This window comes from Lolium perenne, chromosome 1 (genome assembly GCF_019359855.2).
Source record: "Lolium perenne isolate Kyuss_39 chromosome 1, Kyuss_2.0, whole genome shotgun sequence".
Classification (NCBI taxonomy): Eukaryota; Viridiplantae; Streptophyta; class Magnoliopsida; order Poales; family Poaceae; genus Lolium; species Lolium perenne.
This window is the reverse complement of record NC_067244.2, coordinates 22,008,856-22,027,326: the sequence shown is the minus strand read 5'-3', so window position 1 is coordinate 22,027,326 and position 18,471 is coordinate 22,008,856. Positions and strand designations below refer to the sequence as shown.

Genomic DNA, 18,471 nt, shown 5'->3' with positions numbered 1-18,471 from the left:
CCCTTGAGGCCGGCCACCCCCTCTCCCAAACCCTAGCCGCCCCCCTCTCTCCTCCACCTCTCCCGCACGCTTAGCGAAGCTCCGCTGGAGTTCTCCATCGCCACCGCCACCACGCCGTCGTGCTGCCGGATTCAAGGAGGAGCTACTACTTCCGCTGCCCGCTGGAACGGGGAGAAGGACGTCGTCTTCATCAACACCGAACGTGTGATCGAGTACGGAGGTGCTGCCCGATCGTGGCACCGTGATCAAGATCTTCTACGCGCTTTTGAAAACGGCAAGTGATCGTCTACCGCAGCAACGAGAGCCTCCTCTTGTAGGCTTTGGAAATCTTCAAGGGTTAGTCTCGTTCATCCCCTCGTTGCTCCCATCTTCTAGATTGCATCTTGGCTTGGATTGCGTTCTCGCGGTAGGAAATTTTTTGTTTTCTATGCAACGTTATCCTACAGTCGTCGTCGAAGGCTTGCTCGTCCTCCAGCAGCAGGGCAACCATCTCATCGTCGCTGTCCATGGCTAAAGCAAAATCAATGGTTAAAATTGCGCCGAGGCAGACGACGCAACGAACATCGGCCAATCGCGCCTACCTGGCAAGTTGTCGAGCACCTTGTGTGCGCGGAGGTAGGGCGGATTTGACGGCGCGTTCTGGGACGCGCTGGCGAAGCGGCGGCGGCACGACCGGCGGGAGCCCCAGCCGCGACGACGATGCCGACTCTCAGCAGAGATCAGACGTCCAAACGGCCGGGAAATCCAGCGGCGGCGGAGGGGTGGGAGGCGCGGGAAGGAAGGAGCGACGTGGAAAAAGGCGCGAACCAACGGTTTATGCAAATAGTCGCCGACATGTGGGAGCCCGCCTCGCTTTTCGTTGTGTCCGGCGTGCCCGGAGCGTCCCCTGTAGGACGGGGACGGGCTCGGGGCGCCAGACACCGTATTGGGGCGCGCCGGACAAAAATGGGCTTTGGGGACGCGGCTGGAACAGTTTTTTTGGTCCGGCGCGTCCCAAATTGCTTTGGGGGACGCTTTGGGGGACACGGCTGGAGATGCTCTGAGGTTTTACTTTCCCTTCTCGCGGATTTTTCTTGTCGTTTTCTGCTTGCGCTCGACCTGTCTATCGGGCACGCGGCCGCCCGCTAGACACGTCCTTAAAAAAAATCAGGAGAGAGCAGGAAAATCTTCTTGGGGACGAACCTTTCTATATCCAAACTCTTATTCTGTAATCAATACGTAGTACTAACTAGGCATAACTAGAGACACATATTTCACAATCTGCCTGTAATCGTGTGGAGGGAGCTGAGGTCTTGTTCCTACTCGCTACGTAGCCCCTCGCATGACACCATGCCATCAGCTTCTGTGCTTCGTCGCATGGAAATCTCCCGTTCTAGCTAGTTTCTTGAGAAGAGGCTTGACTCTCAGATGAGGCTTCTTCGAATTCCTGAAGATCACCATCATCCTGCAAGCAGCTTGATTGACGCAGAAGAATTGGATCACGCGGAGTAAACGTGGACACCTCCAAATCCAACTGTCTGAGCCGGCGAATCCATCCCGGCAACTCGTCAACATGCCCGTGGCCGTGGAGCTTGAGCCTCCGTAGCTTTTCTGGAGTCTCGAAGTCACCATCCTGCACAGAAGGGTCAATCCCCTGAGTGTCCTTGTCAAGCCATATCGACAGGGACTCCAGATGGTCGTGCCCCGAGACAGCGTCGCGGAGCTTATTGTGGTTCCCCCGATTGACGCCAGACACCCCTAGTTTGCGCAGCTGGGTAAGCATCTTGAGCCCCTTGAGTCCTGCGGCGCTGGCTTTGATGACACCAAGGGTATGCAAGTTGATCAGCTCCTCGATTCCGCAAGCCACTTCGACGCCGACGATCCCATTTGCAGGCTTGGATGAACATGCCAAACAGGTGGATATCCAGGTCCTATATCGCGAGGTGTTGCTGCTGACACATTGCAACGGTGAGTTGCCAGCACGAACATACTGCAGCTTCTTTAGCTCGGCGACGGTTGCCGGCAGGCAGGATATGTCAGTGTGCCTGACATCCAGGGTCTCCAGCTGCCTCAGGCGACCCAGGGATTCCGGTAGCCGGAAGATGTGTTTGCATCTTCGCAGGGAGAGGAACTTGAGTCGAGGAAGCCGTGTGACAATGCCTTCGACCTCATAGTCAGTCAGACCTTCCGTGTCCTCCAGATCCAGCACCCGAAGCACCCTCATCTTGTCGGAGGCGAAGAACGGTTTCCACGGCCCGAACACCGTCAGCGACCTCAGCCGCGAGAACTCAATCTTGTTGAACACGTTCTGGTCTCCTTTCCAGCTTTTGTCGATGACCAGGTGCCGTCCGGTGCGCCTTGTGGGCTGGCTGCACCTCCCCTCAAGCGCGAACACATGGTTCTCCTCCATTCGCCGCGATAGGATGTACTCATGGAAGAAATCGTTGACGTTGCACTTGGCCATTCTCCTCCCACTACTGCTGCCTGTCACGTCAACACCACGCTCATCGTCTGTGAGCATGCTGAGGTTGACGAGCCTGGAGAAGTAGTCTTCCCCATTCACTTCTGCAAGATTGTCATCGGTGTCCCTGGCGTAGCCCTCGGCAATCCACCGCCTCACCAGACGTCTCCGCCGGATGCAATGGCGCCGAGGGAATATTGACAGATAGAAGATGCATGGCTTAAGTTCGTCGGGGCAATTGTGGAAGTAGGAGTCTAGCCATCGAAATATGCTATGCACACTAGCCACTAGTTCTGGGTTATTCTCCAACTGGTTGATGAAGTTATTATTCGTGGCTTCCCAATTCAGGTTCTTGGCCAAGAAACAACCCATTGCAGATATCACCTTGGGAAGACCTCCACATTTGTTTAAGATCTGCTTCGTCATGTCCTCGTCCCGTGCGACGTGGTTAAGCTGACCTTTATATACCTGGATAATGTTACACACACAAAAAAAATCAAATCAATTCATGTTCCAATTGTGAGCACAATGTCTCTTTTATATAACTTGGGTGTGAGCCCGGTTAATGCTGGTTTAGTGCATTTTATGATTGAAACAGATGATGCTGCTACGGTGGCTGGTAACCTGATTCTAGAGAGACTAATATCCTTTCAGTAAAAAAAAAAATCTAGCTGGCTCAATGAAAAGATTCAATTTTATAAATTGTAGATATTTTAATTGGTGGAACTTTCAAAGACTTAAATTGTGAAAGTCACGAAATATAAAGAGATTTGAATACAAAAAAAAAGCATAACAACGAATTTGGAATTGTACTAATTATTAAGTGGTTGTCTTGGATATATAGTTGCAATTAAAATTTTAATATCCAAATCTATCATGCTTGTACATGAACTGAAATGTTGAATTTAAATTCTAGTGAAGAACTTCAAAATGTGTTTTCACAAAAATAATCATAGTTTTGTTGTTTTCTTGATTTTTAGTATAGCTTTCTGATTTAAATTACATTTAAAAATAATACTTGTCACGTAATGGGAACATGTTTTAGGAATACTAAAAAATCTATAATACTTCATTGTTAGTATGCCAGAAGGAGGATACTCAAAACAAGAATATGTTACTCGATAAACAAGTGCTTAGTTCACGACATTTCTACTTTACTTGTATTCTAGAAGTCAATACCTAAAATTAAAAGTATGGATCAAAGTTTATTCAGACTTCCAAAATGTAGGGAGTTTTAACATGTTGCGACTTCATGCTCAAAACACCGATATAGATATTGCAATTCAAAATATCGTACTTTGGACTCCTAAAATACATTTTTTTTTGGATATTTTAATTTCTGAATATCGTTGTTAATTTTTTAGAGTTCCCTGATCCTTTTCCTAAGAAACAATAGAGAGTGAAACTACAAGCACGATGCTTTAGTGAACATTTGTAAGACACATTTAGCTTAATTGACATTAGTGTAAATCTGTTAAACCACAAGTAACTTAGAATATTTATTCTAAAATTTGTGACAGCAAAACACATCAGATGCACTGAATGAGTGGGGCAGTTTGCTGGATAAGAAAATGAAAAATTAGACACTGTATGACTATATACGAGGCACATGTACTATATGGTCTATATCTACTTTTGGGGATTCTGAAATCTGTAAAACTCCTAGTGAATGTCTAAGGATAAGCTGGCACAAGGAAAACAAAAAAGGAGATGAAATTGCAGGAATGGCTATTTTACAGCAGCGAGTACCTTGTCGAATAGTTGAAAGGCGTCATCGTCAGCAAGACCTTTCACATTGAACACAAGCTGATCTTGGTCTTGCCCTGAACAATGTTTTGCGACGCTTGATTCGTTTGTAACAAGTATGACACAGTAAAATTTACCAAATGACAATTCTTGTTTTATGGTGTCCCATTCTTCAATTGTCTGCAGGTCGTCGATAACTATAAGGCACCGTTTATGTTCTTCATCGTCACTCAGAAGCCTATGGCAGACATCAACTGGATTGGTCATGTTTGCCAGTTCGGCGGTTGCGTCCTCTTGGATCTTAGGAGGCTTTGATGTCAGGTTGAGGACCAAGGTGCGGCAAAACTCTCTCAGATTGAAGGGATGGGGCACGTTCACCCATCCGTGTAGATATGTCATGCTTAAACCCGTGAAGATGGCGAGGTTGTCCAGATATTGGTTGTAGGCACTTCTGACGAGTGCCGATTTTCCAACACCAGCGATCCCCCATACGGAGATCACACGGGAAACCTCGTCAATCTGGTCTTTAAGCTCCTTCATTTCTGTGTCGCGCCCAACAAGCTTTGTTTTGTCATCTTCCTTGGGCACTGTATTTGCAGGATCGCCCCCACCTTCAGAAACCTGACAAGTCGACAAGAGAAACAACTTTGAATTTTGACAGTAATGTTTCTTTTTGAGGGAGAATAAATAACAGGTGAATAAAATTGTCAGGGCCAAGCCAGGGAACATAATTGACATGTCTGGGATTTGTCAAAAAATAGATATATGTAGCTGCTATTTAGTGTCTAGATGCATTCGAATTTAGACAAATTCGGAGAGATACCTCTTTGAAGAAGACACAGACAGAGTGGTCAGCTGTGAACTTTCTGAACTCTGAAACTTTGTGCGGCTGCCCAGTGCACAAGCTGGCGATGTCGAAATGCTTCGTGGACACGATGATCTGGCTCCCGTTGCCCATGTCCGGCAGGTACATCCGGAGGGCATCCCATTCTGCCATGGTGGACAGGTGTTCCAGGACGACGAGGTACCTGTGAGTCTTGACATGACTCAAAAACTCCTTGACTAGCTCTTCTTCCCCCACAACCATCTTCTCCATCCTGAACAAGGAATCCACATCTAGAGCCTCTCCATGTTTTCGAGGAGCACTAGTGTTTGTACAGAACTGAATGAGCAAGATCCGCAGTATCTTCCGCGGATCGAAAGGGCGGGTCAACGTGGCCCAGCCACGACATTGGAAGTTCTTGTGGATCTCAGGGTCGTCGTAGGCCTTCCTGATGATGGACGCCACCCCGAGATCGCCGCCTGTTCCCCACACCGAGATCACCCCGAGCTCAGGACGGTCTTCCTTGTTGGGGATCAGCTCCGTGAGATCCACCAAACTACGACCTTTCATCGTTGCAGACTCGATGGGGATATCGAGCGTTCTGCCTGCAGCCCGGTCGAGCTGTTGCTCCAAGGCGGACCTGGTGCTGCCGTCGCCGATGTCGGTGATGAGGTTGTAGCGCGTGTTCCTCTGGCTCACGTACTCCACCCTGTCCTTGAGCTCCTTGATCTCCGCCGCCGCGACGTCTATGGGCAGCGGCACCGACGGCAGGCAGGGCAGGACGAGCAGGCGGCGCCACCAGGTGGGCTTGGGATCCAGGTGGACGACGAGCTCGATGCAGTCCTCCGTGTCGTAGGCCAGGTCGCGGAGCTGCCTCACCCACGTCTTGACGGCGCTGTTCTTGATGCGCTCCGCGTCGGCCCCGTTGAGGAACGCCTGCATCATTTCGAATTCTCCCGTGATGAACACCAGGTCGCTCTGCACCGAGAGCTTCAGCTTCGCCTCCTCATCGATCGCAGCCTTCACCTTGACCAGCGTCCCCTCCACAACCGTCTTGGACAATCCAAGAACGATCTCCTCCATTGCTCGCGGCTATTGCTTCTCTCCTCCGACGTGTTTTTGTGGTCAAAGGCTCACAAGTCGCAAGCAACCGAGGTTCACAGATGCAGCATCTTGAGAGTTGATCGACATGTCATATCCAAAGGTCGAAGAGGACAAATCTCTCCCTTTTTTAAATCTGTACTGCAGTACTGGCAGTCTGTCTAGTTCAAACTAGTACTCGGTACTCATCCCATCCCGAGTATGCACCTGATATGTAAAAAACATATTCCAATAAAAATATATAATTTTTTTTCACTGGTAGAGGGACATGTTTTATGTGTGCATGTAAAATTTCACGTAAAATCGATAATTTTTGTTACATGTGTAATAAAAAAAATGTCTCGAGAAATAGACTATTTTAGCATAAATAATTCATCTTTTTTACACAGTACATAAAACATGTCGATTTTTTCTGAAACAACTTTGTGGGAATGTAACATGTCATACACAAGACATTTTTATTTGTATTTTTACATATTTTTAAATATGTTTAAAATGCAATTTTAAATAAAGGGTACACATGCACCCGGATGCTGTCCGGGGTCGGTAGGCCAACATGTAATTTTAAAAAATTGACTTTAAATTTGATTTACAAAATATAAATATATGTTATACAAATGATACCATTGGAAGCAACTTTTGAATGTGAATCTAATGCGAAAATTCACTTTTGATCTTTGGTGCATAAGCTAGCTTTACCTAAAAAATGTATTCCAAAATGCTAAATAAATTGGAATAAAACTTTAACTCGTATATCTCGATATTCTATGTGCTTACTTAAGGTTTCGTAAAAAACTAAGGTTCCTCATAGCATGTGTAAAGAAGACAAATAAAATGCCTCTTAAAATACTTATTTTAATACCAAAATTTCTCTTATTTTGCAAGGACCACATTACAATTGGTTGTTTCTTCAAACGAATTCGTGAGCATGTAGGATATTGATAAGTACGTGCATCATTTTTGTTTGGAATATTTTGACACATTTTAGTATGTTTAAAATATATTTCAAATAAAAAGAGTACATACATCCAGAGCAAAAACACCATGTCCAATGTAATGGTATAATTCTTATGATATAAAATTTATATTTGGTTGACCTAATTTATGTTTAACTTTTTTTCTTAAACCTTTCCTCATGCCAACCTAATAAATCGATATAGAGGGAGTACCAAAAAAATAATTATCTTATACATAAAATAGCTTCATTATTATTCGTCGACCAACATTTTTATAGGTCACATAGGGAGCCTGTCTAGTTCAAACTAGTTCACCGAATGATAGCATGGGGCCCGTATACCATGAGGAAGCATCTTTAGCGGGTCGACTCATCTGATTCTCACGTGTTCGATTGGATCCGCGAGGACAGGCAAAGCAGCTACGTACGCTCGAGATGGACAAACTCATCCACCCGGCATGGACGCTCTGCGGACAACACGTGTGTCCGGCCATCGGTCATTGGGCCCAATTTGTAAGTGTCTTTCATTAGGACCCCACATCTAGTTAAAAGGACTCACATCTAAAAATTATCGGCCGCTACTAGGCTGACCCTACATGTGTTGACATCAAGTGACTATGGATTCATGATGAAAGTCGGAAGAAGAGAATTTCATGAAGGTCGGAGGGGAGGACTAGCTAAGGGAGGTTCAAGTCTCCGCGCTGTTGAGGGGCTTGCTTGGTGTCCGGGCTTCACATCAGCGGTATGAAAGTGGGGGCGACAACACATGTGAAGCGCAGAGTCTTACCTTTCAGTGTGAAAATCCAAGGTCTGGCCTTAACTGGTTGTGCCTGGCAGTGACCTTGGTGGAGGCATTGTTTTGAGAGTGGGAACTATCTTCAGGGTGAAAACCTAAGATCTTTGATCGGGCGACGACGGTGTTGGAGCACTGTTCCCTTCTTGGAGGCGTCGTTTTTTGGAGAGTCTGCAATTTAGGTGTTGTCATGGTGGTGGATGTATTGCTGTTGTTAGGTCCGTGATACTGTAGCGGGACTTTTGTTTCTTAGTTTTCTTTTCCTTTTTTTGGCTGTGTGCATCCGTAGTGCCATTAGGGTGGTGCGTTATTGCAGAGGCTGGGTGTAATTGGTATCTCTCGATATTAATATATTCCCTTTATCGAAAAAACGCTGACCCTACACGTCTACTCCTCCCCGCTGCCCGTGCAGCCCATATGGCTTCTTCCTGGCGGCGTTGCTTGGTGATGGAGCGGCGGTAGTTCTCTCTACGCCGGGCCTCCCTGCGGCGCTTGTCCTGGCGGGCGGCAAGGCGGCGTTGAACACGGCTGCCTAGTGCGCCCTCCTCTCCTCCTCCGCGGCCGCCTGCTACACCTCCTCGCTGCGGCCTCCCTCGCCTACCTACTCGCGGACGATTCATCGTCGTGCTCCCGATGGTCAAGGTCTCTTGCAGCGTACATGCGGTGCGTCATGCGCACCGACCAGTAGTCCTCCTCCTCCTCATTGCCCAGGAGGCCCCAAGCCATAGCTAAGAGCATCTATAGCAGAGACCGTAAACATGTGAACTGAAAAATGCGAGTTCGGTTCACCGAACTCGTGTTTACGGGTGATACGTCTCAAACGTATCTATAATTTCTTATGTTCCATGCTAGTTTTATGACAATACTCACATGTTTTATATACACTTTATATCATTTTTATGCATTTTCCGGCACTAACCTATTAACAAGATGCCGAAGCGCCGCCTCAAGCATCGCTGTTTTTGGTTTCAGAAATCCTACACAGGAAATATTCTCGGAATTGGACGAAACAAAAGCCCAGGGTCTTATTTTCCACGGAGCCTTCCAGAAGTCCGAAGAGGAAAGGAAGGGGAGCCGAGGGGGCTGATGTCTACTCACGCTTCTTTTCCTGTAGACAGTGTTGGGCCTCCAAGAGCAGAGGTTTGTAGAACAGCAGCAAGTTTTCCCTTAAGTGGATCACCCAAGGTTTATCGAACTCAGGGAGGAATAGGTCAAAGATATCCCTCTCAAGCAACCCTGCAACCACAAAGCAAGAAGTCTCTTGTGTCCCCAACACACCTAATACACTTGTCAGGTGTATAGGTGCACTAGTTCGGCGAAGAGATAGTGAAATACAGGTGGTATGAATGTATATGAGCAGTAGTAATGGCACCAGAAAATAGCTTGCTGCTACAACTGGCGTGTGGATGATGGTGGTAATATTGCAGACAGTACAGATGCAGTAGAACAGTAATCAAGCAGCGATTTCAGTATTTGGGAACAAGGCCTAGGGATTATACTTTCACTAGTGGACACTCTCAACATTGATCACATAATAAAATCACTCTACACTCTGTTGTTGGATGATGAACACCACTAATTGTCTAGGATTACACGAACCCTCAATGCCGGAGTTAACAAGCTCCAGAATATTCGATATTCATATTTAAATAACCTTAGAGTGCATGATAGATGAATATTGATACAAAACACATTGCAATCATAAAGGGATATAAATAAGCACTTCACTATGCTATTCATAACAGTGAATAAGAATTCTGTGAAATATAGCCTAAGAGACCCACACGGTGCACACACTGTCACCTTTACACACGTGGGACAAGGAGTCTCCGGAGATCGCATAAGTAAAATCCACTTGACTAGCATAATGACATCTAGATTACAAGCATCATCATATGAATCTCAATCATGTAAGGCAACTCATGAGATTATTGTATTGAAGTACATAGGAGAGAGATTAACCACATAGCTACCGGTACAGCCCTTAGCCTCGATGGAGAACTACTCCCTCCTCATGGGAGACAGCAGCGTTGATGAAGATGGCGGTGGAGATGGCAGCGGTGTCGATAGAGAAGCCTTCCGGGGGCACTTCCCCGTCCCGGCGGCGTGCCGGAACAGAGACTCCTGTCCCCCAGATCTTGGCTTCGCGATGGCGGCGGCTCTGGAAGGTTTCTCGTACCGTGGCTTTTCCGTATCGATGTTTTAGGTCAGGGATCTTTATATAGGCGAAGAGGCTGAGTCGGAGGGCTGACGAGGCGACGACACAATAGGGGGCGCGGCCCACCCCCTGGCCGCGCTAGCCTATCATCTGGGGCCCACATGGCCCTCCTCTGGTGGCTCTCGGGTGTTCTGGAAGCTTCGTGGGATTCTAAGACTCTGGGCGTTGATTTCGTCCAATTCCGAGAATATTTCCTTACTAGGATTTCTGAAACCAAAAACAGCAGAAAACAGGAACTGGCACTTCGGCATCTCGTTAATAGGTTAGTTCCGGAAAACACATAAAATCATCATAAAGTATGTATAAAACATGTAGGTATTGTCATAAAACAAGCATGGAACATCAGAAATTATAGATACGTTGGAGACGTATCAGCATCCCCAAGCTTAGTTCCTACTCGTCCTCGAGTAGGTAAACGATAACAAAGAAAATTTCTGAAGTGACATGCTACCAACATAATCTTGATCATACTATTGTAAAGCATATGAGATGAATGAAGTGATTCAAAGCAATGGTAAATACAATGGTTAAACAATTGAATCATATAGAAAAGACTTTTCATGAATAGTACTTTCGAGACAAGCATCAATAAGTCTTGCATAAGAGTTAACTCTTAAAGCAATAAATTCTAAATAAAGGCATTGAAACAACACAAAGGAAGATTAAGTTTCAGCGGTTGCTTTCAACTTGTAACATGTATATCTCATGGATATTGTCAACATAAAGTAATATAATAAGTGCAATATGCAAGTATGTAGGAATCAATGCACAGTTCACACAAGTGTTTGCTTCTTGAGATGGAGAGAAATAGGTGAACTGACTCAACATCAAAGTAGAAGAAAGGCCCTTCGCAGAGGGAAGCATCGATTGCTATATTTGTGCTAGAGCTTTGGTTTTGAAAACAAGAAACAATTTTGTCAACGGTAGTAATAAAGCATATGCATCATGTAAATTATATCCTACAAGTTGCAAGCCTCATGCATAGTATACTAATAGTGCCCGCACCTTGTCCTAATTAGCTCGGATTACCTGGATTATCACCGCAATACATATGTTTTAACCAAGTGTCACAAAGGGGTACCTCTATGCCGCCTGTACAAAGGTCTAAGGAGAAAGCTCGCATTGGATTTCTCGCTTTTGATTATTCTCAACTTAGACATCCATACCGGGACAACATAGACAACAAATAATGGACTCCTCTTTAATGCATAAGCATTTAGCAACAATTAATATTCTCATATGAGATTGAGGATATTTGTCCAAAACTGAAACTTCCACCATGGATCATGGCTTTAGTTAGCGGCCCAATGTTCTTCTCTAACAATATGCATGCTCAAACCATTCAACTCATGGTAAATCGCCCTTACTTCAGACAAGACGAACATGCATAGCAACTCACATGATATTCAACAAAGGGTAGTTGATGGCGTCCCCAGGAACATGGTTATCACACAACAAGCAACTTATAAGAAATAAAATGCATAAGTACATATTCAATACCACAATAGTTTTTAGGCTATTTGTCCCATGAGCTATATATTGCAAAGATAAAGGATAGAAATTTTAAAGGTAGCACTCAAGCAATTTACTTTGGAATGGCGGAGAAATACCATGTAGTAGGTAGGTATGGTGGACACAAGTGGCATAGTGTTTGGCTTAAGGATTTTGGATGCATGAGAAGTATTCCCTCTCAATACAAGGCTTAGGCTAGCAGGGTTATTTGAAGCAAACACAAGTATGAACCGGTACATCAAAACTCACATAAAAACATATTGCAAGCATTATAAGACTCTACACTGTCTTCCTTGTTGTTCAAACCCTTACTAGAAAATATCTAGACCTTAGAGAGACCAATCATGCAAACCAAATTTTAGCAAGCTCTATGTATTTCTTCACTAATAGGTGCAAAGTATATGATGCAAGAGCTTAATCATGAGCACAACAATTGCCAAGTATCAAATTATTCAAGACATCATACCAATTACTACATGTAGCATTTCCCGTTTCCAACCATATAACAATTAACGAAGCAGTTTCAACCTTCGCCATGAAAATTAAAAGCTAAGAACACATGTGTTCATATGAACCAGCGGAGCGTGTCTCTCTCCCACACAAGCATTTTCAAACAAAAACAAAAACAAAAACAAACAGACGCTCCAGGTAAAGTACATAGGATGTGACCGAATAAAAATATAGTTTCAAGAGAAGTGACCTGATAATTTTGTCGATGAAGAAGGGGATGCCTTGGGCATCCCCAAGCTTAGATGCTTGAGTCTTCTTGAAATATGCAGGGATGAACCACCGGGGCATCCCCAAGCTTAGAGCTTTCACTCTTCTTGATCATATTGTATCATCCTCCTCTCTTGACCCTTGAAAACTTCCTCCACACCAAACTCAAAGCAACTCATTAGAGGGTTAGTGCATAATCAAAATTCACATGTTTAGAGGTGACAAAATCATTCTTAACACTTCTGGACATTGCTCAAAGCTACTGGAAGTTAATGGAACAAAGAAATCCATCCAACATAGCAAAAGAGGCAATTCAAAATAAAAGGCACAATCTGTCAAAACAGAACAGTCCGTAAAGACGAATTTCTAAGAGGCACCAGACTTGCTCAAATGAAAATGCTCAAATTGAATGAAAGTTGCGTACATATCTGAGGATCACTCACGTAAATTGGCAGAATTTTCTGAGTTACCTACAGAGAATTCAACCCAGATTCGTGACAGCAAGAAATCTGTTTCTACGCAGTAATCCAAATCTAGTATGAACCTTACTATCAAAGACTTTACTTGGCACAACAATGCAACAAAAGTAAGATAAGGAGAGGTTGCTACAGTAGTAACAACTTCCAAGACTCAAATATAAAACAAAATTACTGTAGTAAAATAAACACATGGGTTATCTCCCAAGAAGTTCTTTCTTTATAGCCATTAAGATGGGCTCAGCAATTTCAATGATGCACTCCCAAGAAATAAGTGTTGAAGCAAAAGAGAGCATCAAGAAGTAAATTCAAAACACATTTAAGCCTAACATGCTTCCTATGCATAGGAATCTTGTAAATAAACAAGTTCATGAAGAGCAAAGTAACAAGCATAGGAAGATAGAACAAGTGTAGCTTCAAAAATTTCAGCACATAGAGAGGTGTTTTAGTAACATGAAAATTTCTACCACCATATTTTCCTCTCTCATAATAATGTCCAGTAGCATCATGAGCAAACTCAACAATATAACTATCACATAAAGCATTCTTATCATGAGTCTCATGCATAAAATTATTACTCTCCACATAAGGATAATCAATTTTATTAGCAATAGTGGGAGCGAATTCCACAAAGTAGCTATTATTATTATTCTCATCATCAAATATAGGAGGCATATTGTAATCATAATCAAATTTATCCTCCATAACAGGTGGAACCAGAAGACTACTATCATTATAATCATCATAAATAGGAGGCAAAGTATCATCAAAGTAGATTTCCTCCTCAATGCTTGGGGGACTAAAAAGATCATGCTCATCAAAACCAGCTTCCCCAAGCTTAGAATTTTCCATATCATTAGCAACAAGGGTGTTCAAAGTATTCATACTAATAACATTGCCATTAGCATGCAAATAAGGTTCCATAGGTTTTTCAATTTTTGCAACACACCATTTATGTCTTAACTCAGGAAATAAATTAAAAAACTCCATGTTGCTTTCCATTATGCCTAACTAGTGTAAAACAAGAAACAAAAAGATGCAATTGCAGGATCTAAAGGGAATAGCTTCGAGCACTTACAACGGCGCCGGAAAATAGCTTAGTAGCCGAGATCCGGAGTGTGAGTACCTTTTACCTTTCCTCCCCGGCAACGGCGCCAGAAAATATGCTTGATGTCTACTCACGCTTCTTTTCCTGTAGACAGTGTTGGGCCTCCAAGAGCAGAGGTTTGTAGAACAGCAGCAAGTTTTCCCTTAAGTGGATCACCCAAGGTTTATCGAACTCAGGGAGGAAGAGGTCAAAGATATCCCTCTTAAGCAACCCAGCAACCACAAAACAAGAAGTCTCTTGTGTCCCAACACACCTAATACACTTGTCAGGTGTATAGGTGCACTAGTTCGGCGAAGAGATAGTGAAATACAGGTGGTATGAATGTATATGAGCAGTAGTAACAGCACCAGAAAATAGCTTGCTGCTACAACTGGCGTGTGGATGATGGTGGTAATATTGCAGATAGTACAGATGCAGTAGAACAGTAATCAAGCAGCGATTTCAGTATTTGGGAACAAGGCCTAGGGATTATACTTTCACTAGTGGACACTCTAAACATTGATCACATAATAAAATCACTCTACACTCTGTTGTTGGATGATGAACACCACTAATTGTGTAGGATTACACGAACCCTCAATGCCGGAGTTAACAAGCTCCACAATATTCGATATTCATATTTAAATAACCTTAGAGTGCATGATAGATGAATAGTGATACAAAACACATTGCAATCATAAAGGGATATAAATAAGCACTTCACTATGCTATTCATAACAGTGAATAAGTATTCTGTGAAATATAGCCTAAGAGACCCACACGGTGCACACACTGTCACCTTTACACACGTGGGACAAGGAGTCTCCGGAGATCACATAAGTAAAATCCATTTGACTAGCATAATGACATCTAGATTACAAGCATCATCATATGAATCTCAATCATGTAAGGCAGCTCATGAGATTATTGTATTGAAGTACATAGGAGAGAGATTAACCACATAGCTACCGGTACAACCCTTAGCCTCGATGGAGAACTACTCCCTCCTCATGGGAGACAGCAGTGTTGATGAAGATGGCGGTGGAAATGGCAGCGGTGTCGATAGAGAAGCCTTCCGGGGGCACTTCCCCGTCCCGGCGGCGTGCCGAAACAGAGACTCCTGTCCCCCAGATCTTGGCTTCGCGATGGCGGCGGCTCTGGAAGGTTTCTCGTACCGTGGCTTTTCCGTATCGATGTTTTAGGTCAGGGACCTTTATATAGGCGAAGAGGCGGAGTCGGAGGGCTGACGAGGCGACGACACAATAGGGGGGCGCGGCCCACCCCCTGGCCGCGCCAGCCTATCAGCTGGGGCCCACAGGGCCCTCCTCTGGTGGCTCTCGGGTGTTCTAGAAGCTTCGTGGGATTCTAAGACTCTGGGCGTTGATTTCATCCAATTCCGAGAATATTTCCTTACTAGGATTTCTGAAACCAAAAACAGCAGAAAACAGGAACTGGCACTTCGGCATCTCGTTAATAGGTTAGTTTCGGAAAACACATAAAATCATCATAAAGTATGTATAAAACATGTAGGTATTGTCATAAAACAAGCATGGAACATCAGAAATTATAGATACGTTGGAGACGTATCAGGGGCCCCATACCACCTGGCGGCGCGGCCAGGAGGGGGGCGCGCCGCCCTATGGGGTAGGCCCCTCGAGCGCCTCCCGACTCTGCCCCTTCGCCTATTTATTCTCCCCGTCGCGAAAACCCTATTACCGAGAGCCACGATACGAGAAAAGTTCCAGAGACGCCGCCGCCAATCCCATCTCGGGGGATTCAGGAGATCGCCTCCGGCACCCTGCCGGAGAGGGGAATCATCACCCGGAGGACTCTACATCACCATGATCGCCTCCGGACTGATGTGTGAGTAGTTCATCCTTGGACTATGGGTCCATAGCAGTAGCTAGATGGTTGTCTTCTCCTCTTGTGCTATCATGTTTAGATCTTATGAGCTGCCTATCATGATCAAGATCATCTATTTGTAATGCTACATGTTGTGTTTGTTGGGATCCGATGAATATGGAATACTATGCCAAGTTGATTATTGATCTATCATATATGTGTTGTTTATGATCTTGCATGCTCTCCGTTGCTAGTAGAGGCTCTGGCCAAGTTGATACTTGTGACTCCAAGAGGGGGTATTTATGCTCGATAGTGGGTTCATGCCTCCATTGAATCTGAGACAGTGACAGAAAGTTCTAAGGTTATGGATGTGTTGTTGCCACTAGGGATAAAACAACAATGCTTTGTCTAAGGATATTTGTATTGTTTACATTACGCACAGTACTTAATGCAATTGTCTGTTGTTTGCAACTTAATACTGGAAGGGGTGCGGATGCTAACCCGAAGGTGGACTTTTTGGGCATAGATGCATGCTGGATAGCGGTCTATGTTATTTTTCGTAATGCCCTAAGTAAATCTCATAGTAGTCATCATGATATGTATGTGCATTGTTATGCCCTCTCTATTTGTCAATTGCCCAAATGTAATTTGTTCACCGAACATGCTATTTCTTATTGGAGAGACACCACTAGTGAACTGTGGACCCCGGTCCATTCTTTTACATCTGAATACAATCTACTGCAATCATTGTTCTCTACTGTTCTTCGCAAACAACATCATTTTCCACACCATACATTTAATCCTTTGTTTACAGCAAGCCGGTGAGATTGACAACCTCACTGTTAAGTTGAGGCAAAGTATTTTGATTGTGTTGTGCAGGTTCCACGTTGGCGCCGGAATCCCTGGTGTTGCGCCGCACTACACTCCGTCACCAACAACCTTCACGTGGCCCTTGACTCCTACTGGTTCGATAGACCTTGGTTTCTTACTGAGAGAAACTTGCTGCTATACGCATCACACCTTCCACTTGGGATTCCCAACGAACGTGTGCTTCACGCGTCATCAAGCTAAATTTCTGGCGCCGTTGCCGGGGACGTGAATGAAAATTACACCACAGAGATTTCCAACTCCCACGTCAACTGCACGCCAGCAAATAAATTTCTGGCGCCGTTGCCGGGGAGATCAAGACACGCTGCAAGGGGAGTCTCCCACATCCAATCTCTTTACTTTGTTTATTGTATTGCTTTACTTTACTTTATTTTCTGTTTTGTTTACTTTCTTTATATCAAAAACACAAAAAAATTAGTTACTTGCATTTACTTTATTTTGTTATCATGACTAGTCCTGTAGCTGTTACTCTGTCACCTGAGGAATTGATCTTTACCTTTAAACAAGGGGATGAGGAGAGTTTTAAGGGAGCTTGGTCTAGAATTTTTGATTCTTATGGTAAAACTGAACCTAAAATGACTCTAAGCCTGCTTCTTAGTAACTTTTATTTTGGGCTTATTCTTTGCTATAGATATGCCTTGGATTCTGTAGTGGGAGGAGATTTCCTTCATTGTGATGGGGATCAAGCTTTTAATGCCATAAAAAAATTGGTTGCATCATCTAGCTCAGCTAATAATTTTGATCCATCTCTTGCTAGTATTTATAATAGATTAAACACTCTCGAGACAAATATATCTTGTTTAAAAGAAGGGTATAGTAAGATTCGTGAGCATTTTGATTATGTCCCAGTAAACTTTGAACCTTCAATGTGGGACCCTACTATTAAAGTTTCTATTTGTGGTGAAACTTTTTATGCCCGTTGTGATATTATGTCTGAGTTTTGCCTTATGCCTAAAAGTATTTATGAATCTTTGACACTTTGGGGACTTACTGAAGGAGGAGAAGGAATAACTCTTACTGATAACTCTGTTATAATTCCTAAGGGAATAGCTGAAGGTGTGTTCACAACCTTTCTTGGAAGAACGGTATCCACTGATTATCTCATTATTGAATATTTAGGGACAGGATAAATCATACTTGGAAGATCCCTGCTGAAACTCGTGAGAGCAACCATAGATGTGGGGAAAGGCACTCTAAATTTTACCTCTACACCTAGATGCGGCCATATATTACCTAAACCAAAGAGTAAGAATAAGAGTAAGAAGGGTAGGCGCAAAGCCCCTGGTAATAATGATATGCTTCCTCTTTTGATAATACTTGAATTGCACTTTCTGTGCCTAGCTGAAAGGCGTTAAAGAAAAGCGCTTATGGGAGACAACCCATTATTTTACTTCTGCAATTTTTGTTTTATATTTGTGTCTTGGAAGTTGTTACAACTGTAGAATTCTCTCCTTATCTTTATTTTATTGCATTGTTGTGTCAAGTAAAGTCTTTGATAGTAAGGTTGATAGTAGATTTGGATTTCTGCGCAGAAACAGATTTCTTGCTGTCACGAATTTGAGTAGATCTCTCTGTAGGTAATTCAGAAAAATCTGTGAAAAATCATGAGTAATCCTCAGATATGTACGCAACTTTCATTAAATTTGAGCTTCTTCATCTGAGCATGTTAAGTGCCTCTAAATATTTTGTCTTTACGGACTGTTCTGTTTTGACATATTCTGCCTTTTATTTCACATTGCCTCCTTCACTGTGTTGAATGGATTTCTTTGCTCCATTAACTTTCAGTAGCTTTGGGTAATGTCCAGAAGTGTTAGGAATGATTGTGTCACCTCTGAACATGTGAATTTTTGATTATGCACTAACCCTCTAATGA

At 43.8% G+C, this 18,471-nt stretch overlaps 1 protein-coding gene across 1 annotated transcript; it reads right to left on the bottom strand.

The window, feature by feature from the left end:
- Positions 1-1,144: 1,144 nt before the first annotated feature.
- On the bottom strand, positions 1,145-6,158 carry LOC127344148 (disease resistance protein Pik-2). Its single transcript, XM_051370376.2, has 3 exons — positions 5,010-6,158; positions 4,190-4,807; positions 1,145-2,908 (listed from the first exon to the last, which is right to left on the bottom strand). Exons 1-3 carry the CDS (start codon positions 6,090-6,092, stop codon positions 1,373-1,375), a joined length of 3,237 nt encoding a protein of 1,078 aa, XP_051226336.1. The 5' UTR covers positions 6,093-6,158; the 3' UTR covers positions 1,145-1,372.
- Positions 6,159-18,471: the final 12,313 nt, after the last annotated feature.